The 26,409-nt window shown below is 41.9% G+C and overlaps 1 protein-coding gene across 27 annotated transcripts in view; it reads right to left on the reverse strand.

Annotated features, from left to right (window-relative positions):
• The window catches only part of NCAM1 (neural cell adhesion molecule 1), a 365,823-nt gene extending 339,769 nt beyond the window's left edge, over positions 1 to 26,054 (reverse strand). For 6 of the 27 annotated variants that reach the window (XM_006072486.4, XM_025266884.3, XM_044929744.2 and 3 more), the window contains exon 1: positions 25,741 to 26,054. In XM_006072486.4, the coding sequence (XP_006072548.1) occupies positions 25,741 to 25,792 (52 nt within the window). In that variant the 5' untranslated portion in view covers positions 25,793 to 26,054. The remainder of the gene's footprint in view (positions 1 to 25,740) is intronic. The other 21 variants (XM_025266887.3, XM_006072488.4, XM_044929746.2 and 18 more) reach the window with 10 other exon arrangements.
• Positions 26,055 to 26,409: the final 355 nt, after the last annotated feature.

Raw genomic sequence — 26,409 nt, forward strand, 5'->3', positions numbered from 1 at the left:
GTAGGACTTAACAATTATTAAATTTTGATGGCATTTATTAAATTTTATTAAAATTTTAAATTAAATAATTTTAAAATTATTAAATTTTGTGTATGGGAATCATATTAGCCTATTTTTGTGTTTGATTAAGAGGTACATGCTAACTGTTTTTGCTCTCCCCCCCCGCCCCCAATCACAACAAAGTTAATCTTCAATCTCTGGCAGAACACAAGGCCATAAGATATTTAATTGCCATGTGGAAAAAATAATATTTAAATCTTTTGGATAACCAATGAGGATATGACAGTTCTTGTATTAGAGAGCGGTTTTGTTATTCTTTATTTTGTGGAATGGGGGCAAGGCTTTTTTTTCATAAAATAGGTTTGAAACAGAGATTGTGTGTGTATGTTTAGTCGCTCGGTCATGTCCAGCTCTTTGCAACCCCACAGACTATAGCCTGCCAGGCTCTTCTGTCCGTGGGATTGCCCAGGGAAGAATACTGGAGTGGGTTGCCATTTCCTCTTCCAGGGGATCTCCTGACCCAGGAGGGATTTAACTCTTGTCTCCTGTGTCTCCTGCATTGAAGGCGGATTCTTTACCCTCTGAGCCATCACGGAAGTCGAAAATATAGTATTTTACAAACTGAATCACGTTATTGCTCCTTTCCATCATCTTAAGGCCCAGAGAGGCCCTCACTGAGCCGCCTGCTTCTGGCCACTGAGTGCCGTTCCTCCTCTCGGGGCAGGGCCTGTTTGCTCTGCCTGGCACTTCCCGGCTTCCCCACTTTGCCTGGCCACCTCCTCCTCCTTCAAGTCTCTGCGTTAATTTCATGCTCCTGAAAGCCTTCCTGGACCCTGAGACCGTGCTGGGCGCCCTTGCTACATGCTCTTGTAGAACTGGTGTTCACCCTAACAGCGGTTCTTTCCTTTACACCCCTTACCAAAAGGGAGCACAAGACCTGTGAACCAGAGGACAGGAGTGGTCCAGTCACATCCATCTCCTCCGCCAGCGCCTGCACCACCATGAGTCACAACACCAGCCCCTGAGTCAACCTCCACACCCCCATGCCTGCCTAAACCTTTTCAAGGGCTTCTCAAGGCCACCTTCCTTGGCCAATCTCCCCATTTTTCTTTTCTTTTGCTTTAATGGTAACAAATACACAACATAAAACTTTTCATTTTAATCATTTTAAGTGCACAATCCTGTGTCATTAATTATATACATAATCTTGGGCAACCACTATCATTATCTACTTCCGAAATGCTTTCATCACCCCCAAATAGAAACTCTGGACCCATCAGACAATAACTATCCCTACCCCCAGGCTTTGTAATCTACTTTCTGTCAAGACCAGGGACTGTGTCTCCATGGATTTGCTTATTCTAGAAATGTCATATAAGTGTAATCATACAATACTTGTTCTTTTGTGTCTGGTATATTTCATTCAGCAAAATGTTTCCAAGGTTCATCCATGTTGTAGCATGTATTAGAACTTCACTTCTTTTCATGGCTCAAATTCTACTGATTTATAACATACACCACATTGTGTTCATTCATTCATCTATTGATGATCTTCCCAACCCAGGAACTGAACCCAGGTCTCCTGCATTGCAGGCAGATTCCTGACCAGCTGAGCCACCAGGGAAGCCACTGATGAACATTGGGTCTATTCCAGTTTTTAGTTATTGTGAAGTGTTGCTGTGAATGTTGGCATAGATGTATCTGTTTGAGTTCCTGTTTTCAATTCTCTTAGGTTCATGCCTAGTCATAAAATTGCTGGGCAATACAGTAATTCCATGTTTAGTCTTTTAAGAAATTCCCCTTTTGATAAATTCAGAAGTCTCACACCAGTACTTCCCTGGTGGTCCAGTGGTTGAGCCTCTGTGCTCACAGTGCAGGGGGCACACAGGTTCAATCCCTGGTTGGGGAACTAAGATCCCGTGTGCCTAAGACATAAAATAAATAAATAAAGGTTAAGGATTTTTTTTTAAAAAATAAACAAATTTCATACCTACCTAAATACCATGATATGCTACTCCTCTACTCCTGATGTAGACACTTTCCTTTGAGAATCAGCATCTCTAGGGAACATGCAAAAGCCTTGGCCCCTGGCAAGACTGTCGATGGTCTGGCCCCATCTCCCTTTTCCATGCCATGGTCCTCCTCCCCTGTGCTCTAACCCTGCTGTGTCCCTGTGATTTCTAGAGGGCTATGCCTCCACGCCCTCTCTTTCTCTGCCTACTCCCCTGGCAAAAATTGTCCAAATCTTCCTGGATTTTCTCTGGTCTCCTACAGCACCATCTCTGCACCACGAGGGCAAAAAATACCACTGCTCTGAATTGTTCAAAAGGGTAGATTCCATGCTGGCCTCTCTAGGCTCACATAGCCTGCCATCAACCAAGCCTACACTATATCAAAGTGCAAGATATTCTGAAAACAAAACTTTACTGGCATAAAATTTCAAGGTCAAACAGATGGCAATGGGCTATCCAAAGGAAGTTTCATCTATTTAATGTAATAAAGTACTAGTATAAATATGTTCTATTGATCTTTAAAATGCTACTAAGTACCATATTTAATATTTCATTTGACTGCAAATGTCTCAAGGATAGGAATTACATTTTTCTAACTTAAGCCTTCCTTCTTTATTATGAAATATAACATATAGAATAATGAATTGCATGAAAACATGGCTTAATGAATAGTGTAATTCAAATATAACTCAAAACCCAAGTAATCACCACCTAGTTCAAGAAATAGAATGTTGTTAGGCCCCCAGAAGCCTTGCATGTGACCTTCCCAATGATGACCCATTCTCTTAGGGCAGTTATCTTTAAGTAGGTCCATATCTTTGAAAATAAAGATCTGTATCCCAGTTAGGCAACTGAAAGCTTCAGTTCAGTCCAGTCGCTCAGTTGTGTCCGACTCTTTGCGACCCCATGAATTGCAGCACGCCAGGCCTCCCTGTCCATCACCAATTCCCAGAGTTCACTCAAACTCACGTCCACCCAGTCGGTGATGCCATCCAGCCATCTCATCCTCTGTCGTCTCCTTTTCTTCCTTCCCCCAATCCCTCCCAGCATCAGAGTCTCTTCCAATGAGTCATCTCTTTGCATGAGGTCACCAAAGTACTGGAGTTTCAGCTTTAGCATCATTCCTTCCAAAGAACACCCAGGGCTGATCTCCTTTAGAATGGACTGGTTGGATCTCCTTGCAGTCCAAGGGACTCTCAAGAGTCTTCTCCAACACCACAGTTCAAAAGCATCAATTCTTTCGGCGCTCAGCTTTCTTCACAGTCCAACTCTCACATCCATACATGACCACTGGAAAAGCCATAGCCTTGACTAGACAGACCTTTGAAAGCTTACGAAAGAATAAATCAATGTCCAAGATATTTTCATAGAGTCTCACGGTATGTGCATGAGACTCTAGACAGTGAAGGACAGAGGAGCCTGGAGTGCTGCAGTCCACGGGGTCGCAAAGAGTCAGACACACGACTCAGCCACTGAACGACAACATGGTACGTCATCAGCAAACGTGTTGGGTAATGCTCAGTTTCACAGCTCCATATTTTATAGCATCTTTAGTTTCACCTACCAAAATCAATTTTAATAAAATAGTAAATTTCAGGTCTTCAGTAGTTTCACTTTGGCTTTCACAGATTCCACTGGGGAAAAAAATCTCAGGTCCATTTATTTCCCTCTCATATACCAGCTGTGTGTGTACACCAATTTTATTGAGATATAATAATTCACATATCATACAATTAACTATACAGTTAAATGGTTTTTAGTATATTTATGGTTGTCCAACCATCGCCACAATCTATTTTGAAACATTTCATCATCGCCACCCCCCTAAACCCCATACCAATAACAGTCACTTCCCATTTAACTCCAAGCCCCCAGCCCTGGGCAACCACGAATCTATTTTCTGTCTTTATGGATTTCTCTGTTCTGGATATTTCATATAAACGGAACCATACAATATGTGGTCTTTGGTGCTTGGTTTCTTTCATTTGATATAATGTTTTCAATGTCACAATATACATCAGTACTACATCCTTTTTATTTCTGAGTAATACTACATTGTATGGAAACACCACATCTTGCTTATCCATTCATCAGTTAATGGACATTTCAGTTGCTTCTATTTTTGACTATAATTAATCATGCCGCTATGAACATTTGAGTACAAGTTTTGGTACACAAGTATGTGTACACTGGAAGAGTGAAACTGCCCAGTCATATGGCAACTCCATTTACAATCTGCCAGAACACTTTCCAAAGGCGCTGCACCATTTTACATGCCCAGCAGAAGTGTATGAGGCTTCCGATTTCTTCACATCATTGCTAACATTGTTATGATCTGCCTTTTTTAAGTACAGCTGATTTACAGTATTTTATTACGTTCAGGTGTACAGCATAGTGATTCAGCATTTTTGCAGATTATCCTCCAGTATAGGTTATTATAAGAAAATGGCTATAATTCTCTGTGCTACACAGCATATCCTTGTTGCCTGTCTATTTTATACATAGCAGTTTGTATCTGTTAATTCAATACCCCTAATTTGTCGCTCTCCTCTTTCCTCTTCACTTTGGTAAACAAAAGTTTATGTTCTATATCTGTGAGCCTGTTTCTGTTTTGCATAGACATTCACTTGTATTACAGTGATACAGTATTTATCTGTACAACTTCTTTCATTAGACATAATATCCTCTAGGTCCATCCTCGTGGGTGGGGAGTACTAGCCCATTGTGACTCTGACTTGCGTCTCCCTGGACTCACGATGCCCCGCATACTTCCCTGTGCTTACTGGCCATGTGTATATTAGCTCTGGGTTTTCATAGATGTGTTTTATCAGACTGAGGTAGTCCTTTCTCTTCCTAGCTTGATTGAGTGAGTGAACATCACTGAGTCATGTTCGACTCTGCAATCCCATGGGCTGCAGACCGCCAGGCTCCTCTGTCCATGGGATTCTTCAGGCAAGAATACTGGAGTGGATTGCCATTCCCTTCTCCAGGGGATCTTCCCAACCCAGGGATCAAACCTGGGTCTCCCGCATTGCAGGTAGATTCTTTATTATCTGAGCCACCAGGGAAGCCCAATAATTCCAAGTTTACTGAGTGCTTATATTATGAAGAGGTGTTACACTTTGTCAAATGACTTTTTTTAGCCTCTACTGGTCCTACATTTTCTAAGTGTATATTGGCTACTGCCATTCTTTAGAACAATACCCAAATACACACTGGAAGTTTATGGACTATTCAGCATAGGCCCAAATTAAACACAAATGCCATAGACATGAATACAGCACAAAGCAATTCAAGTAAAATAAATGATGTCATAACAGGATCTGTGTTCAACTATCAAATAACCAAAACTGTTCAATATTAAAGAAGTCAATAAAAAGCTCTTATACTGATAGCCAAATATACCTAAGCCAAGTAGGTTTTAGAAAACTTATAGTTTAAAACTTATAATTTAAAGTATTTAATGTACAATTTTGAAATCAGTTAACCAGCTTCTAATATTTAACCAAAAAAAAAACAAAACCCATTAATAGAACAATAAGTTTTGACTTCTTGATGACACATAATCGCTTTGTAAAAAGATGTATATACAAAATTCCTTATAAAATTCAAAGCCTAATTGGGAATGCCATAGACTGTGTGGAATTTTTTAAATGCTAAAAACATGTAAAGGATATTAGCCCAGCCCAAAGTAACAGACCTCCAAAATAATTCCAAAATATTTACATGTTGAGGTTGTGGAAACTACATTGGCTCATAAGACCAGTACCAGCTAGAACTGACTAGAATTAGGAGATTAGGAAAAGGCTTCACAGAGATGTATTTTGCCAGAGCACAAGAGAAACACAGATGAACTAAAAGTAGCTCATCTAATGAGATCTAATTAAAAGAAAGCCTCAATAACATTAAGAACATTTCTGCTGCTTATTTTCAATGTTTATTTTTGACCAATGAGTCGGAAAAGACAATGAAGCAAAGATGTCATTATTCAAATAATTTCAAAGAAATCATTTAAAATCAATTTTGGGGGGGCCAAATTATATCTCAAGATGTTAAATCAAATCACATATTTTCTCAAAAGATACTACTACGTAAGTCACTTATTTTTATATTGATTATCTCACCCTAAACCCCAAAATATAAAGATTCAGGGTTTTTTGGTTCATGCTTAATCCTGCTGAGATTTACAATATTGCAAATATTGCCCAAGTCTCAATTTAATTCTTCTGAAGTATGGAGCAAGGAAGGGTGCTTGGAAAATTACAGAGATCTACAGGAACACGGATTGCTTCCTAGGAAGAAGAGGTACTCTCCTCTTCACCCCAACGTTCAGGATCCTAACCCACTGGGACTGCACCACACGAGAGGCAGTGGCCGAAGGGGCTCTTCTCCCACAAAAGCACTGCACTAATTCTCCAGCATTCAGCTTCTCCACTTGAATGGAATAAAAACCCTTTTGAGAACAACAATTACAATCCCCCCATTTTTTTCTCAGGCACACTATTGGACTTCTTGGTGCAGGCACAATGCAAATAAGGCAAGCTTCCTTTCACAGAGTGATTAATATGCAACGACAGCCTGCTTTTTTAGGAGGATGTGAAGAACCACCAACAAGCTTTTCTAAACCCAGAGGTTTCTACAATTATTTCCACTGTTTATTTTTAAACAGAAGATTACACAATAACGCCAAGCGCTTTAGCTCTAATTTGCCAATATTTTGTAAACAATGACAATTTAGATTTTGAAACCTTTTGTATCATATTTAAGTCTATGGTCGACCATGGAAGCCAATATATTAATTTTTCTCCCTAAATCTAGGAAACTCACTTGTGTGAAACAGAATTCAAGTTATACTTTCTTTTTAAGAAATTGCACTTTATTTTTAAATAGCAAGACCTCTCTGGCATATACCTTTGGCAAACTCATGATTTTAAAAATGTATTATAAATTTCAAACTAAGAAATTAAATTTTATTGGTAATCCATCTAATTTATATGCATGTGCCTTTATAAAACATATGATTTTTTTAAATTATTGTTAAATTCAATATGACGCTATGCCTTGATAGAAAATTAAATGAAATTTGTTCAATAAAACAATGTCACAAAGAAAAGGGAATTTTTGTGCTACAGATTACACACATATGCACATTTATTCTCAATAAAATAATTTATGAAGTATCATGTTTCCCTGGTGATTTTTAACAAACTTTCTAAGACAATGCAAACTATGAGATATTAGACCTTCCTTACTAAAAATTTCACTTATCTCTCTCTTTTAACCTATCTTCATCTACACAGTCTCATGAAGAGATTTCAATCATAAAGAAAGAAACTCATCAACAACTCAAACATTTTGCTCTGGATGGATACAAATTTTTCTATTCAATGTATTAAATGTCAAAATGCAAATTTGATTTTTACGTTTTTTTAAAAAAATAAACTTCTATAATTACAGTTTTAAGACGTTATATATAGATGAGACTTATGACTTTGAATTGAATTTCAGTCAAAATATTTCAAAATTATGTATAGGTCAATACCTATAATCAAACCTATGGCCTAAATCAAACCTACCTTACTGCCAATAGGCCCAAATCCCAGGGCATGTAACAATGAGGCAAGAGGAGCTGATGGTGACATCTGAGACCCATCAGTTTTCTTCCAGGAGAGACATTAGCATTATCTCAGGGAAATCAGCAAGTCATTCAAGATATTCTTGCTTCCTTGTGAAGCCAGAGTGTTTAACGCTGCAAGTCCCTTCCATGCCTAGATTCTCCAGACATCACCACGGACGGAACCAACCCCACATTTAGCACCACCAGATTCACCGTAGGTTTACACTGTTCTCTTCTTTCATACTTCTAATTCTAAATTAAGGATTTTGTAGTTATAAAAGAAACAGAAAGAATTTATTTCTTCTGCTCCGTAAGCAAATAAAAAGATGAAAGTGAAGACTAAATTAACAATGGAACTCCTCATTTTAAATCCCTCCTGTTGAGTTTGTTAAAAGAGAATATAATTTTAAACCCACTTACTACAAAGAAAAAGTTTAACATTTAGAAACACATACCTACATTGTTAAAATAATTATACATACTTATAATTTATGTTTGCTGAAAATATACTCCACTATACACAACTGCTATGGTATTTAAATAATACAGTGTAACTGCCTGAGGCTGTCTCCCATACCTAGTCTCTTAATATTACACAGGGCAGCAAAAACACAACACAGAGTAATATAACACAGATTTACCTCCCAGTGACTTCAAAATCATCTGCTGTAAATATCTCTAGAAAACCAAATAATAAATGATTATCCAGGTTTCTTATTTAGATACAAAACTACTCAATACCTAAATCAAATAATGTGTGAAATGTTTATCTTCTAAAAAATTAATTCCTACACCTAACTTGGCTATGAAGAACTTGTAAACCATAAATAAATTCTTTTATGAGAAGGGAGGAGGAGAATGAACTGTCTGCATGACCAGTTATCTTAATTGAGTCTGACCAGTAATTTAAATTCTGATTCCAAAACCAATTTAGCTCAGAATGACCTCAAACTGTAATCGAGGGCAGTTAACGGACTCATTTTCAATCTCTTATCTTCAAAGAATATCACACAATGTCGCTTTTTTGCTTCATTATGACAGATGGTTTTCTTTGATGAAAATTTAAAATTTTAAACATGTCATGAGTAACTTTAAGCTACGTACACAAAAGGGAAAATCTGAGGAAGGAATAAATAGCTCTTAGTTATCTTTTTCTGACATTTCAAGGTTGTCTTTGGTATCTCATTCCACAGGAATAAATACTACAAATGCAATTAGAAAGAGCTTAGAAAGCAGTTTAAATTTTTTTTTTTTTACAAAACTAATACATTCATCTTAGACCAAACACAAGGAACAGAAGAGTTATTCTGTAAGTACGAAATTAAGTGAATATTTCTAATAAACGTTTCTGCTACTCACCAAGTCTGGGACATCGCCATTTGCAAATGTGTTCATGAAACTGCTCTTACTCTGGTTCACAGCATCACTGCCAAGGCCAGGTCTTTATATCCAAGAAATGTGGGCTCTCAGGCCACCCTGGCATCTTTTGAGGACTCCTTAGTTCAGAAATTGTTCAACAATCTGAGACCGGCCCTAAGTCCCTCCTTGTCAATTCCCCTGAAGGTGCCTTAACATTCATCCTCTTAGGTCTCTGCCTTTGATGCACCCCTGAAGCATGTCCCCCTTCCTTTAAGAACTCTTCAAGCTTCTTTCCATCTCAAAAATTCCATACTAAACCATATGAGATGAAAGATTTCAGAAATAAGCTTTGGCTTATAGCAAAATTGAACCCTGAAGGAGACAGACCATCAGACGGTTCTCACAGTCTGCTCCAAAATTAAAACAATTTCTCTCTTACCAACAGTCCTCTCATACCACTATCTTCAACCACACACACAGACACACAGACACACACAGGTAACCTACAGTATTAGCTCATCTCCCATCCTGCATTCTTCTTCACTCCAGCAGTCTTTACTGCACATTTATTGATGGAGAAGTTAAATGAGAGCGTCTTTGTTCTTGGGGATATCAGGCATTTGAGAGCAGAAGTGCCCCACAGCATATAGGAGAATTAAATGAAATCTTGACTGCTGAATAAAATATCCCCAAACCATATCTCCCACTCAGCTTACAGAAAAAGAACAGTCAGACTTATACCCTGTCATTTGCAAACTGTGGGATTCTCTTCAGCTGATAGCTTAAGAGAATAAGCTACTATCTACTAACTACTATCATTAGTACCTGATAGCTTAACACAGGTACTAATGAGCGGGTTTGCATGTCCCCCACCCAAGGGACCAGGTCTGTGCACGATTACCCTGCAGTGAAGCCCACCCACATGGAGCGTCCCCATAGTCTTTCAGCGTCTCACTCCTAATTACCAGTAGGCATCCAGGGACCATTCAAGTTTGAGAAATGGAATGAGACAATATGAAACACAGCAGAGATGCTAAACCCAAAGTCAAGAGGAATTCAAAGGAAAAAGACAATGCAGGAAGCAAGGAAAATATTCTAAAATACTCAGGGATATAAAATGTGTTGCATCAAGAAAGAAGAGGGTGCTACCACAGAGACATTCAGACCACATAAAAGAGTTCTTAGAAATTTTTAATATGCTGTATGTTTATATCTTTTTGTGTTCTTTATGTTATATATGTTAGCAAAACAGAAAATTCAATAGAAATGTTGGCAAAAAACTGAGAAAACCTCCCAGGAAACAAAGGATGGAGGCTTGGTGAGACCAAGAAATGAGTAATAGGAGACAGAAGATAAGAAAAGTCAGATGATCAATCCAATTTCCAAATAAGAGTTCCAGAAAAACAAATTTAAAAGATACAAAAATATCAAATAAATGATGTAGGAAGATTTCCCAGCACTGAAGGACATAAATTTTCACACTAAAAAGGCCCACTAAGAATCTACCCCAATAAATACTATAAAGAGAAGATCCTAATGCCTTCTACAGGAGAAATAAGTTTCATGCAAATTATCAGAAATTAAAATGTACTGAATTTCACAGATGCAACAGAAAGTTAGAAAGTCTAGAGCAACATCTTCAAAATTCTCAGGAAAAACAATTTCCAATGTAGAGAATTATATACCAGGCAAATATAAAAGAACTATCACTAGCTTAGAAAATTTACAGTCCAGACTGAAAAACGGGGGAGAAAACAAAATAACTATATTTTAACATATTGAGAGGGGATATATACTTCAGTCTGAGAACTTAACCATGAATTAGTGATAGGTATGTAGAAAACTAAGCTAAAAAAACGGAAGCCATAATACACTCAAAAAATTCCAGAAAACTATAAAAGAAAGGTAACAAGGTCACAGCATTGATAAAGGCTCAGCTGTGAATAATATTTATATGGTCATAATAATGTAAACATTAAATACTGATTTAACAAAAAATAGAAAAATTGCAATATTGGGAGGCCATGGTAACATAGGAGGGAGTGGGAAGTGTTTAAGAGTAGTAAACTCCCATAGGAAAAAGTCAATAAATAATACCTAAAACTGGAAATTCAGTTCAGTCGCTCAGTCATGTCTGACTCTTTGCGACCCCATGAATTGCAGCACGCCAGGCCTCCCTGTCCATCACCAACTCCCGGCGTTCACTCAGACTCACGTCCATCGAGTCAGTGATGCCATCCAGCCATCTCATCCTCTGTCATCCCCTTCTCCTCCTGCCCCCAATCCCTCCCAGCATCAGGGTCTTTTCCAATGAGTCAACTCTTCGTATGAGGTGGCCAAAGTATTGGAGTTTCAGCCTCAGCATCAGTACTTCCAATGAAACTGGGAATTAAGAAAGTATAAATATGGAGATAAAAATGCGGAAACAGGTAAATGAGTAGAAAGTGGTTGTTTCAGAGGAGTCAAAATCTAAGGTTGGAGGGCTAAGGAGGGGTAAGATGGAGTAGAAAGAGCTGGGACTGGGGACGAATGCTTTTTGTTTCAAGTCATAAAATTATTTAACTTTTTAAATGTGGACAGTTCAATTTTCCAAAAGCAACATTAAATTCAGGAAAGAAGAGAGGGATGACAACCAAGTAATTGCAATTGCTTGACTAGTTAGGATCTTTAATCTCAAGATATATTTAGTATAACTTAGCAGAGAAAAGAGAAACAAGCTGACCCACCTTATCTTAATGGTAAATAACTGTGGGCTGCAAGCCAAGCTGAGAAGCTATATAGTATAACAAAGTCACTTTATAAGAATGAAATATGAAATCTTTGTCCTAAATCCTTGGGGATTAGAATGTCGCGAGTCAATTTTCCAGATGACTAACACTAATTACATTACCTCTTTCATAGATAATGGTACCTATGCTTATGTTTGCTTTATTTTTCAACTATATGGGAAAAAATCATAGCTCCTTTAGCACCTAGCACAGAGCTGAACACAAAAGACATATGCTCAATAACTGAATCGGTGTAATTGTTGCCTGCTGCTTGAAAATGAGGTTTAGTTATGAATAGGCATTATTTATACTGCACTGTTTTAGAGACATTCCCTTAGCATCTGTGATGCATAGGGCTTTTTTTTTTTTTTTTTTTAAACCAAATACTAAATGGCTAAGAGTGACATGCTTCCTATGTTCTTGAGTTTGATTCTCATCATTTTCCCATCCATTCAAGTTACTGCATCTTCTTCCCATCAGTGTACCTGTACGTAGCAGTCATGTTTCCTTGATGTTAATCTGAATATAGGAGTCTTTATAAATGTGGTAGAGTGTAGAAATTAATTAAGAATATATGAGCTCTTTCTGAATAAAGGTCTAATGTCTTTATTTAATGTCTAATGAATCAAGTCCCATGGACAGAGGACCCTGGCAGGCTACAGTCCACGGGGTCGTAAAGAGCCGGACACGACTGAGCAATTAACACTACAAATGAAATGTATACAATTCAGTGCATGGACTATCTATTTTGGCTATCCAGAGGCTTCATTCCTTCACTTCTTCACTCCTTCCCTTAATTTTTCATTCTTCATGCTCCAAAAAAGAAAGGTTGCCAGACAAATGACTTCCATTATTAATGAAGTGCTACTAACAGGGTCTTTATCACAGCCATTACTTAAATATACCCTGATGCTGGGAAAGAGTGAAGGAAGGAAGAGAAGGGGACGACAGAGGATGAGATGGTTGGATGGCATTACCAACCTGATGGACATGAGTTTTAGTAAGCTCCGGGAGTTAGCGATGGACAGGGGGCATGCTGCAGCCCATGGGGTCGCAAAGAGTCGGACACAACTGAGCGACTGAACTGAACTGAAGCCTCCACCATTGACAAGTTTAATATTAACTCTATGCAAATAGAAAGAAGAATCTATATGAACTCATTTATTCTATAAACTTCTACTTTTCTCAAAATCGAGACCACGTTGCTTTCACTAAAGATAAAACAGCTAAGCAATCAGCCATGGCATTTCTAACTCAGTCGCAGCTCAATGGTGAGTTCAACTCTGAATTCTCAGAGAATGAAAAATAAATGGAAGAAAATGTGACTCTAATTATAATCAATACTTAAATCCAACACTCATTGTGCACCCCTTCACTGTGAACTTTAGCAGAAAGAAAGGAAATGGAGAAAAAATGGCTGAGTTTACTATGCGCCAGACAGTTGTATGAATCACCTCATTTTATCTTCACAATAACCCTTTTAGGTAGGTATTATTATTCCTGTCTCACAGATAAATAAACTGAGTTTTTGGAGAGATTCAGTTATTGGTTCAAGGTCATGGACAGCAGGAAAGCCACCTTTCAAAATCAAGTTTGATATAAAAGATCCATGGGGCGCCCCCTACAGTATGCACTGCCTACCGAACACCAAAAACAGTACATTAAGAAAGGAAGGTAATTTATAATATCAATTTAAATCAAAGTGCCTGCACTGAACTTAGATCTTCTCATGCATACAACAGCAGATCTTTAAGGTTTCCATTTGTGTCCTGAATAGAATTATCATATAGCAACCACAGCTTCACTGGTGATTGGCGGCATCTACTGTGGACAGAACAGACACTTGGGAGATGAAATATAAACAAAAGAACACTGGAAAAGTGGTCAGTCTCAACCATTACCATCCACTCCTCTGCTGATCTGATAAAAGCAATGCGTCTAAAATGTGACAGGCAGGACAGATTTTAGAAGATTTTCCATGAAAACTAATGACTAATGGGTATGGGATTTCTTTGGCAATAATAAAAATGTTTAGAAATTTTTAAAAAGGTATGTATGGCATTACCAACCTGATAGACATGAGTTTTAGTAAGCTCCAGGAGTTAGCGATGGACAGGGAAGCCTGGCGTGCTGCAGCCCATGGGGTCGCAAAGAGTCGGACACAACCGAGCGACTGAACTGAACTGAAGCCTCCACCATTGACAAGTTTAATATTAACTCTATGCAAATAGAAAGAAGAATCTATATGAACTCATTTATTCTATAAACTTCTACTTTTCTCAAAATCGAGACCAGTGTTCCTACCAGTCTCTCTTGGCTCTTTCCCTTGGTGTGCGGGTAGTGCCAGATGGCCCTGAGCTTGCAGCCTTCCCAATGACCTCTTCTCCCCTTCTTTTTGGCCAAGTGTCTTAAGGTATCAGCTCTTCCTCCACCTTTGACTCTAAGAACTTGAATTTCACTCTCCGACTGAAATTACTCTAACATTTCCATTCTCCTCCAAATCCAAAGATTCTCCTTGAGTCTCATCCTCCTTATTCTCCTAACCACAACAAGCACCGCTGTCCTCTTTTTCATGGCACTATTTGTTTTGCAACTGGAACATAAAGCTCATTAGAGAAAGCTCAGGTTGTATAAAAATAATCTTCTTTCAGTCTTAAAAAGTGAAAAAGATTTTTAAAACAAAACTGAGATTATGCTTATAAATTCCATTTGCTTTCCAACTCTTCTACTTAACATTATTATCCTTCTCTAACCCAGGCATTCATACTTGCGAGGCTCTGGTCCCCTTTATTTGTTCACCATCACTTCATAAATTATGGACAAGTACCATTATAGATACTACGTAAATACAACAACATAAATACTCCAGGTGTGATAAAGACTCCACAATGTACCAGTTGTAATTCATGGTGTTTTCCCTCCACTGAAAAAGGATTAAAAATATAGACTACTATGACTCTGTCTTCTTGATCTCCTTAGCTGGGTTACCTCCAAGCTTCCACCCAAACATGCAACAGTTTAACATACCTCATCCATGCTAAATCCTTCCTTTAAACCTCTTTCAGCTCTCATTTACACTGTGAAGAGTTTTCCAATCTCCCCTGGTGCACAGGCAATCTTTATCCTGCCTCAACACTCTGAGCCACGTACTGGCTTTAAATGCTACCTGGTATTCCCAGCCGTCTTTCCATTCTCTACTAGACAGTAAGCTCTCTTACTATCAAGGAATTGTACTTGAGAGTTTTGGGGTTTTGTTCTACATCTGCAACTAACAGACTGTAGCAATGCTCAGTAAGTATTTTCACTGATATTGCTTCTCCCTCTCCCCACAAACCCATTAAATCTCTTCCCAATCCCTTCTCTGCACTACAGGCAGTTTTCTCTTCTCTCTAGTCCTATATTCTTCCATCTATGACATTAGCTTTCTAACTCTTTTGACCTGAGTCATAACATGATATATGTTTTCCATTACAACCAGATCAACAAAAGTTTCACAAAACAATATCTACCCTTACTGTATAAGATATACTCTCTTTCTATTTTATTCCATTTCTTCTTTCTCCCTCTTTCCCCCTTCCTTCCTTTCTTTAATGCTAGTAGAAGCCAACTGAATAGATTCCACCACCCACGGTTGAAAAATATTGACCTATAAGTTAAGACACACAGATGCCCAATTTTTTCCTAAAACCTAATGCACATAAACGGAGAAGGCAATGGCACCTCACTCCAGTACTCTTGCCTAGAAAATCCCATGGACGGAGGAGCCTGGTAGGCTGCAGTCCATGGGGTCACGAAGAGTCGGAAACGGCTGAGCGACTTCACTTTCACTTTTCATTTTCATGCATTGGAGAAGGAAATGGCAACCCACTCCAGTGTTCTTGCCTGGGGAATCCCAGGGACAGAGGAGCCTGGTGGGCTGCCATCTACGGGGTTGCACAGAGTCGGACATGACTGAAGCGACTTAGTAGTAGTAGAAGTAATGTGCATAAAACTGAGGGTATCCATTCTTCATCCAAGGTAAGCCCTTCTTCCCAATTCCCTATCAGGCTGACAGTACCATGATTATTGCATTACTTTGGGTTTACAGCATCAATGTTTTTCTCTCTCAGTCTGCTACCATTTTGGACCTATCATTTCCCTTTCTGGCTGATTTGTGATCTCCAGGGTGTAACCCAAAGCTACCACAGGTGTATCTTTCCAAGATTATCTGCTTTATAAAATATTGATATATCACAGTTGTATTTCTTTAACAAGCAGCTCTGATACACAAAATTTGATTTTTGTAAGACTTTTCAGCTGTGTGTGTATTAATAAAAGGTATAGTTAAGTAATTTGGTTTGTGGTGAATTTCACATATATTATTTGATTTGATTTTCCTATTCAAATGAGGAAATAACAGTTCGAAGATATTAAGCAACTTTCACAGATTAACTAGACTAGTTGGTAACAGAGCCAAATGCTGAACCAAAATCTTTTAAATCTAAGCCCAACAGTTCCCCTTCTTCACATACACATCTTCCTGCTCTTAAAACAAAAGACTTTCATTGCACTTCACAGGCCTTCAGAGCAACTTTAACTGGATCTCCTACCTCCCAGCCTCTAAGTTCTCCATCATCTAGCTGACTTTTTATAATGCAGCAAAAAATCCTTTCACCAACTCACAATTTTGTCCAGCCCCTATAGTGCTTGCCACATAAAACTAAAACTTCCTTTAAGGTCTGCAACAATCTTGACCGATTGGGCCCTACTTACTTCTCCGCTAGTTCACAGCTGGCATCAAACGCAGAGCCTAACACAGCAGATATTCCATTGCTGTAGCTGACTATACCCTTAAATATTTTAAAAAATGATTTTTATTACATCCCCAGTAGCACCCCCTCCTTTGTTTACCATTTAAGGTTTTAATAAGACCTGTGCCAACATCCAGTCTGCTTTCATTGCTCCTCAATACTAAGGATCCTCCAGCTAGACGCATCTCCTCCTACAGAGAACTGGCCCTTCCTCTTATTTATCCTGTGTCCTGGAGCTTGAGATCAGCAGCTCTGCCACACCTTTTTCCAGACACGAAAACCAACTAAGATGATTTTTGGCTTTCTGAGTAATTCTCACAATTACTGCCTGCCTCCTTCTCTCTAGGCACTTACTCACACAGTATCTTTCAGGATTTCCTACCATCTGAACTAAGTGTCTTCACTCCAGCCATCTGAAAGCCTCTGCAGGACCAGTATAATACACTTAAATGTGTTTTGTTTTTCCCCTCGGCTTCCAGCACAAACACTGCACATCCCATTCACACCTGTTTAATAACCATTTCAAACAAAACCTCCATGGAGGATGAACTTTAAAAATAAATACTGAGTTCCATTCAGTTCAGTCGCTCAGTTATGTCCAACTCTTTGCAACCCCATGGACTGCAGCACGCCAGGCTTCCCTGCCCATCACCAACTCCCACAGCTTGCTCAAATTCACGTCCATCAAGTCGGTGATGCCATCCAACCACCTCATTTTCTGTTGTCCCCTTCTCCTTCTGGCTTCAATCTTTCCCAGCATCAGGGTCTTTTCCAATGAGTCAGTTCTTTGCATCAGGTGGCCAAAGTATTGGAGCTTCAACTTCAGCATCAGTCCCTCCAATGAATAATCAGGACTGATTTCCTTTAGGGTTTGGTTTGATCTCCTTGCAGTCCAAGGGACTCTCAAGAGTTTTCTCCAACACCACAGTTTACAAGCATCAATTCTTCAGAGCTCAGCTTTCAGTACCTATCTTACATAAGTATAAGATAGTATCTACCTTACATGTGTGAATTATTTAAGCTCACCAAACCCCACAATGCAGGTGCCACTTTTCCCCTTTTACAGAGAGGGGCGAGCTCAGAAATGCAGCAACTTGTGGAATGTCAGTGACAGTGACTTTGACCTAGACCTGTCAGACTCCAAAGCTCTTAATACTGCCTACCACTCCCCCTTTATTTCCATCAGATCCAGAAGCCAAGCAAGTTCACCTTTGCTTGGCATGTACTCTGATGCTGTGCTAAGTCACCTCAGTCGTGTTTGACTCTTTCGACCCTGTGGACTGTAGCCTGCCAGGCTCCTCTGTCCACTGGATTCTCCGGGCAAGAATACTAGAGTGGGTTGTTATTTCCTACTCCAGGGGTTCTTCCCAACCCAGGGATCGAACCCTCGTCTTCAGTATCTCCTGCCCTACGGGCACATTCGTTACCACTGAGCCACCAGGGAGGCCTGGCTGATCCTATATGTATTCAAATTATCCTAACCTTAGAAAAGGATGAAAACTGTCAGAGAAAGTAAGTTACAGTCCGAGCTTCACCTGAGTAAATCACTTACTTACTCTCCTAGCCTCAGTTTCTGTTTCAAGACCTAAGACAATCTGGCCCTGAGAATTGTTTTTTCTCCTCATCTCTAGCCATTTCTCCCCAAGCACCCTACACTGTTCCCTAGATACGACTGTATATATCCACGTCTCTATCCGTTGGTTCTGCTGAATCACTTCTTCTTCCTTCTCCATCCATTGAAGGCAAACTGACGCCCCTTACCCACCTCAAGGGAACCCCAGGCCGAATTAATTGTTTCCTTCCTTGTGCCCCAATGGTATTTAATTCATGTCTGTATTTATAAGTACAGGATGTCTCCCCCACACTGGATGGTAAGCTCCAGAAGCAGAGACACACCTTACTCGACTCATAACTGAAACCCAGCACAATTCCTGAAACTGACCATCACAAGGTTTCAGGAAAGTTTGCTGAATTGAGAAAGTCAGGAATGTCTGTTGTGATTCAACCAAGATTTGTTAAGCAATCAACCATGCCTTCAACTAAGAGGAGCAGCTGTCCTTCCTACTTCACAGAGAGGTTTTTAAACGTTACCTGTTTACCTCCCCAACTATCCAAAGATGGATGTCCCCCTGATAATATCTCATAGCACCCTGCTCCTTTTCTTAGTTTTTAATCAGAATATGTAACTATAAAGATGTGCGTGAATTACTTTGTTAACGTCTATATTCCTCCACACTCTTAGACTGGAAGCTCTATATAGGGATGATGTATGTTAAGTTTACCACTGCATTCCTAGCACCCAGCACCTACTTGATTAATATTTACCAAATAAAAGATATGAAGATTAAAAGACACAATGATCAACACCTCTGTGAATTGTATACAGATGATAAACCAGATACACTAATTAGGATTACATATCCAGTTTATCCCCTTTGATGGCTACAACAAAACCATCAGTCTCTTTTCCAGTATCTTATGCCTTTAGTTGGCAAACCTCTTCCAGCCTCACCAATAGGGCACTTACGTTTGACTCATCTCAGTAATAAGAGCAATTACCTTATTTTTATTCCAGTTTGTAATTTATAAAAATATCTGCAGTGAGACATATTTAATCACCTCAGTTCTCACTAAAGACAGTCTATAAAATATAGGTCAAATAGCTTTTTCTTTTCAAAAATAACTTTGATTTTGATACATGGCTCTCATCTTCAAAGCACTACACAAACAACCTTTACGAGGTACAGGTACACACTGGAACAATTAGTTTGTATTCTCAGGCGAGTGGGCCCAGGCAGGCCAACACAGTTGCCATGGCAAGTCAGGTGTTTGCATGGACTCCTTAGCTGCATGGGTTCCTTCCAAGGCTCGGGGGGCAATGCGGATCTGGTGACCTGTGCTCACGGTCAAAAGCAAGAGAGTTCTGAATTGCCTTCAAAATCACAGACCTTTCGGCCCCATGAAACCCAGAATCCTTTTGCTAACAACTTTCAACTTCCTAAGACCCCTTTCTCTCTGAAGTATTCATAACCAACAACATGGCAGGCATATTTAAAACAAGATTTTTAAAAATCTAGTTCTAATCATTGAAATACAGTATTTTGACATCCTTTTTTAAAGTCTATCTAAAAAGAGAGCAGGATGTCTGAATAATTTTTTTTCTAGATCCATATACACCCCTCTTTCTCTTTAATAAGCACAGCTCATGTGCATTCTAAAATATTCACAAGGTCTCTAACAAGGAGGTATTGCTAATTTTCCCACCTCACAGAAGAGGAAACGAACTTAGAGAACTGAATTGACTCACCGGGGATCAGACAACTAATAAAGGATCTACGTGCCTGGGGTGTCACCCGAGGGCCACAGGCCACTCTTAATCTCTAGGCTCTCCTACTCGCAGGGTTCCTTGACAGCAGAAATTAGGTCATCACAGTGCTTTGTAATTCGCCACAGAGCTGATGATAAAAACCTGACACTCAATAAACATATTTGATGAACTATTTAAGAGAATACCTATTGTAACCCAATCCCTACTGGCATGACACCACTATGAATATTCCTAAATGGTGAGGTAATCTGATCTCTCAGGAATGGTACAGAATGGAAAACAGGGCCAGATGTTGCCAGGGTTTGCAGCTACAAATCAAAACGTACTCAGTGAGCATATCCAGTGGAACACAGGTTAGACAAAAGCCTGTCAAGTCCCACCAGTGAGGCAATCTTTGAACTGAAGTCACATCTACAATCATATCTACATATATCTGGAGAAAAAGAATGCCTAACAGGTTTATTAAAACCTTTAAAACACACACACGCACAAATACACAAGACAGACCAAATGTTTTGTTCTTCTAGCACAGTCCTCTTTGAGTGATTGCTTGGAAGTCAAATTAATTCTGCAGGAAGGAAAAAGCGTGGCTACCTAACTGAAAACAGGGAACTCAGTGGCTGCGTGTAGACACGGCCTAACAGCACATCAAGTGTGGTGTATTGAACGTGCCTGAAAGGCCGCCATTGGCACCCACACCAACATCAAAAGGCAGTGCTCCTAATGAGGATCTTCAGCCAAGAGACGGCGTTTCAACACGGTGAAATAAAAGGGCAGAATGGCACCACTGGCAACGCCAAATAATTTATATCCCTGTACATCAGCAAATGGTTTTCAGTGTGGCACTAAGATGCAGTAACAAAAAGGGCTAGAGTTGACATGCCTCTGACCTTCAGATGGCCTTCTGCGTGGTACCACTCTACAGTGGTTAAGGACATTTGCCTGTATCGCTGATGGTAGGTTCACGACACGGTTTTCTCATATGAGAAACTCTGGATCTCATAGAGACCTATTCATCAAGACTCGGAGAGGTCCTTGGGTATTCACTCTTCCTAAGAGGCCGACTCTGACAATACTGCTCAAAGCCTCATTGAGTATTTTAAGAGATGTATAAAATCCTTCTCTGAATCGTATTGTTTCTTCCTTTTTAACTAAAGGAATCTTAACCTTGCCTTCTTGATTCAAACCTCAAACAGCCGTTATCATTATATGGCCTGTAGAGTCAAGTTTTCAATGTGGTTTAATTTGTAATTCATTTTTAAGGTTGGAAAAAAGTGCTATGTATAATTTCCTGCCCCTTCTTTTAACATTCCAGAAGTTTCTCAGCCTATATAGTGTTAGGTGAATCGAAGGATTAATAATACCTAAACTGAAGAATTATCAATTATGGAATTTACATTAAAATATTTATATCGGCAGCATAAGACATGTGTGTGCTGAAAACCTCAATACTTAAGTAGCACAGGAGAGCCTTTTAAAAATGCCTTTGTCTCCTGCCAGAGTGACTGTTCCCAGAAGACTGACGAGGGCAGGTGCCAATCTCTTGTCTCCTCTCCCTGCTGACTGGTTCTGCTTTCCAGCACCGCAGAACCAAGATCAGCAGGGAAAGTTCAAACCGTTCATTAGCAACAGGTAGTCAATCACTTATTTTTCACCAAGACAGGAAGGACTGTCTGTAAAATATCTCTGGACGTGTACCATCAACACTTAAGTCCCTTTCAGTCTGGGAAGCAGCCCCCATCCTTTAACTGTGAAGACGTAAACGTGGGGAATTTATCAAACTAATATTAAATAGAGGCTTTGTCACCTTAAAAGACTCACTGCTTGGATCAGAAATTCTGAAGTTCCTATTTCAAGCAGTGTGAAGTTTACAAGATACTGTCTGTAATTTACAAAACTAGGTTCTGCAGCAAACAAAAACATCTGTCATGTCAAAAGATTAGTATTTGAATGACAAAATGGTGCTATTTATTTTGAAAGGCAATTAGGATGTTCCCTATGACAGAAAAAAAAAATACAGATATAGATCACTTACATTAAATAACATATTACCTATCTGAGGAAGCTAATTAATGATAAATGTATTCTAAAGAAAAGTGCTATGCAAAATTCTCAAAATTGGGGGTTTTTTCCTCTCTTATTGCTGCTTTGACTAAGCACCTACAGTCCTTGAAAATAGCACATCCACACCATGAATTTTTTTGCAAACAATTACTACTTTAATTCTTGAACTATCAAACTCAAGAAACAACCACCATTTAAATCAACACACCCATAGCTTAATCAATTAGCATAGAGACTTCGATGAACCACCTTATGGAACAAGCATGTGTCCTGCTATTTTCTGCTATTTTAACATTATTTTCAAAAAAAAAAAAGATTCTTGGTAAAGGTATCTGGGAAGAAGTCATCAAGTTTAATCTGTCAGGGGAAGACAGGGGAAGCTTCTTGAAAAACTGACTCTAAAAAACAGTAAGTGTTAGACTATGAGATTCCCTGGTGGCTCAGGAGTGAAGAATCTGCCTGCCAGGGCAAGAGATGAGGGTTCAATTCGTGGGTCAGGAAGATTCCCTGGAGAAGGAAATGGCAGCTCACTCCAGTGGGCTTTCGAAATGCCATGGACAGAGGAGCCTGGCAAGCTACAGTCCTTCGGGTCGCAAAGAGTCTGACACAGCTGAGAGATTAAGCGCAGCACAGCTTTATTACATTCCATTAAACTTTGTTCAGAAACATACATTACTGATCTTAAAATGAAAACCGATCAAAAAAAATTTTAGCTCACCGTAACTGTATTGACAGCAAATTCTGCTGAAACATATCTTAATTCATTTACAGAATGATATCAATATGTACTATATATATACATGCAAGCTAGCTTTTGGGTAGCAAAGGTGCTCTTTGTTCTTAATCTGGTGCAACTTATTAGAAAACCAGTGCTGATCACTCCCTGACTCCTCCAAGTTGGCAGAGAATTGCAAAAATTATCAAATAAATATGACTTAACAACCATTCCAGATCATTCAAGCTATTTTTCCACAAAACATCTAAAACGGCATCATGATAAGCTCAAATTTGTAATTCCACAACCTTTCACTTTATTACTAAGGAGCAGAAGGCACCAAAATGACAGAGGGGCAGCAGACACGATTCCTTTGGTATATTAAGATGAACACACCTTACATTTACATATTCATGTGTTCCCAGTCGTGCAGTGACTTAACTACCATTGTCCCTGGAGATGCTAGAATATTGGAGGCAAAACAACAACAACAGTAAAACGTGTGTGTATGTGTATGTGGGTGGGAGAGAGAGAAAGAGGGAGAGACAGCAAGACTGCTCTGTTATTTCTGTTTCTGTCCTGACCCTCTGACTTGAACTCTACATTGTGTTTTTTAATGGTGAAAACAATACTTTAATGGAAAATTATTTCTCTTTGGAAAACGGCTCAACTTCTTTCTTTTGTTAAGCAACCTTGTATGTGTTTCTCGTTCGTTCTGCCTTCTCCCCATCCTCACGTTACTAGGGCCCCCGAAAGAGGATGCTTTCATTCCAAACAGTGGTCAGAAAGCCACCCATACCTTGGCAGCCAAGAACAGCCAATCTGGGATTCCCTGGGCGTGTACCTGCTATAACTCCCTAGGGAATCCCGACACCAAGAGCTACACCCATCACGGGGTTGGAAAGGACAGCTGAGCGATCCCCCAGAGCCCCTCAAAGATCAGGTCTGTACGGTCATGCCCCCACCTAGGGCACAGAAGGCCCCAGAATCACACAAACACACTCGTGCGGTGCAGGGAAATCAATCGCGCGCCGGAGACCTACCGACACGACGTGAGAAGACCTGACAGGGCGCCCCTGGCCAGCGGGCAGTGGGCACTGAACCAGGGGTCAGCCGGGGTTGGCCCCCGGTCGGGAGGCTCGCCCCCGCCGGCCAAAGCCCCGCCCCCGGCGTCGCCCCCGGCCCGAGGCGCGCCGGTCAGCGCACGCGCGTCGGTGCGCCCAGCCTCTGCGCCCTCCTGGGCCACACGCTCCGGCCCAGACGGCTCGGCGTGCGCGCGCGAGCCCGTGTGTGTGTGCGCGTGTGTGTGCCAAAGGGGCGGGAGGGATGGTCCAAGCCGGCGTGCAGGAGGCGCGAGTGGGCGAGCACGGGCGGGTCGGCCCGGGAGACCTTCCTGTGACCACCTCGACTCCATGTTATCTCCTCGGAAACTGCGGGCCGGGCAGGGGGCCGGCCGCAGGGCGGGGTTCCTCCCGGCCTGGGCTTGGGGGGTGAGCGAGACCGTTAGGCTGGCGCACCGGGAGACCGTGCTGGCAGCCCCGGGCCGCCACCCGCGCCGAAATAAAAAGCCTCTCGCAGCTTCCCGCCCAGCCAGCCTCTCTCTGATTGGTCGCTGGAGAAGAGACCCGAGTTGGCTGGAGGCGGCGGCCGCGCGCGGGTCTCGTGCCACCCGGGGAGGGGGCGCGTTGGGTGCTCCCCGCTCTCCCGCACTCGGGCCGGGCGGTTTAGGGCCGCTCCAGCGGCGCCTGGCAGCGGCGGTCGCAACACACAGACCCCTCCGCCCGGCTCTCCTCGGGCGCTTCTCCCAGCACACGCCCCCCCACCCCCCAGCCTAGAATGTCCGCCCACCCCACCCAGCACTCTGCAGCCCCGTCTCCTTTATTCCCGTCCGTCAGCTCCAAAACGCAAATCCTGGGGTGGGGTGGGGTGGGGTGGAGTGAGGCAGGGTGGAGTGAGGCGGGGTGGGGTGGAGTGAGCAGCTGGAGGGGAGGGTGGGCACGCACAGAAGAATCTTCCAGGGAGGCTAGGATGGAAATACCCCAAATGGGGAAAAAAACCAAAAAACCACCTCCCTCCCGGCCGCCAAGGTGTTTTGGGCGGCGGCGCGGCCCCCTCCACCCGCGGGAGCATCACTACTGTCTTCCTCCCAGCTCCCTATTGTTCGCACTTTGCCAGGATCGGGAACCTCGCCCAAAGAAAGGAGACTGAGGCGAGGTGTTTCGAGAGGCTACCTGCCATTCTTCTCTCGCACCGTGCAACACGGGGCTCGCGGTGCGTGTGAAGGCACACGCGCGCACACACGCGCGCACACACACACCAGGCAGCCCCGATCACGCCCTCCTCGCCCTCCGCCCCTCCGCACTTCCTCCTGTCAAAACGCAGCGCTCGACCCTTCCATCCCTCCTTGCTCTGGGCCGAGAGCAGGCTTTGCAACTAACCAGCAATTTGGCAAATGAAAAACTAACGTCATATCGACAGGGAGGTGCAACAACGGCCACACAGCCCTGAGATTCTGCCCATTTCGCCCCATTTTTGCAAACCGTTATTTCTCCGGGGCGGGGAGGGAAGGGGGTAGGCGCAAAGGCGGCGAGTCCCACTTTATTAGACCCGGGGAAATAACGATCGCGGGCGGCTGCCCCGGCCTTATTGTTCACTCTTCGTGGGGCAGGGGCTGAAAACCCCTTCCCCAAGGAAGCCGAGCCTGTGTGGCTGCACCACCGAGCTACGGCATCCGCCGCCCGCTTTCGGGGATGGAGCGCTGCCCATCGCCGGCGCGACCGCAGCGTCCCCGGGAGCGGACGGTTCGGCTCCCAGCGCCGCGGGCACACAAAGTGGGAAGGGCGGGCGCGCTGGAGGGGCGCCCGGCGCTCGCTGCGCGGGGAGGCTGTCCCGGTCCAGGCAGCCCGGGAGGGCGCGGGGTTCGGCTAGGCTGCAAGGACGATGCGCTCCTTCCTCAGCTCCAGGAAAATGAACACCCTTAGCATTCCACGTAAAACCACCCCCAAATAACAGCGTTCCTCGGGGGACGAGGAGGGGGCAGAGGGCAATAAGCATATCAAATTGAGAATAATAATTTTGAAAATGTACCTGCAGTTCCCAGGAAAAACAAAGTCCAGATGAGATTCTTAGTTTGCAGCATTGTAATCTGCTGGCCGGGAGGGATGTTCTTGCCGCGGTAAATTCTCTGCCCCCCCTTGCAGCGAGTGTGGACAGCGGCAGAGCAACAGACCTAGGGGCAGACAATTGCCAGGCTGAGTACGATTATTTTTGCAGAATTGTTTCCTGCCAGCCGCTGCCGAGATGCGTTCACGCGCTGATCGGAGAATGAGTGACAGTCCCAGCCTCAGCACACTCGCAACTCGGAGATCCTTGCGCTGGCCCGGGTTCGCTTTGATGGAACTGGGGATGGGAGCTGGGGGCGGGGGGCGGGGGTGAGAACCTCACTGTGTCCTTCCACCACGCCGGCCACAAATAGTGCCTCACATCAAGGAGGTAAGAGAGACAGGGGAGGCAGATGCGGCCGCCTGCAAAACGTGGCCTGGAGCCGCCGGAGGAGTCGGGCTCTTTCACACGCAGTCTTCCAGGCAGAGCTGGGATTTCTTCTTTTCACAATTCTCCCAAGCCTCCGCGGTCCTTAATGCCGTCCAGCCTTCCTTCATCAGGAAGCTTGGGTACTTTAATAACTAGTAGATAATAAAAAGAAAATCTTAGGTTTGTGTAGGGTTTCAAAGTTGTCAAATCCTCCGTTTAGATCTT

This window comes from Bubalus bubalis, chromosome 16, assembly GCF_019923935.1.
Source record: "Bubalus bubalis isolate 160015118507 breed Murrah chromosome 16, NDDB_SH_1, whole genome shotgun sequence".
Taxonomy (NCBI): domain Eukaryota; kingdom Metazoa; phylum Chordata; class Mammalia; order Artiodactyla; family Bovidae; genus Bubalus; species Bubalus bubalis.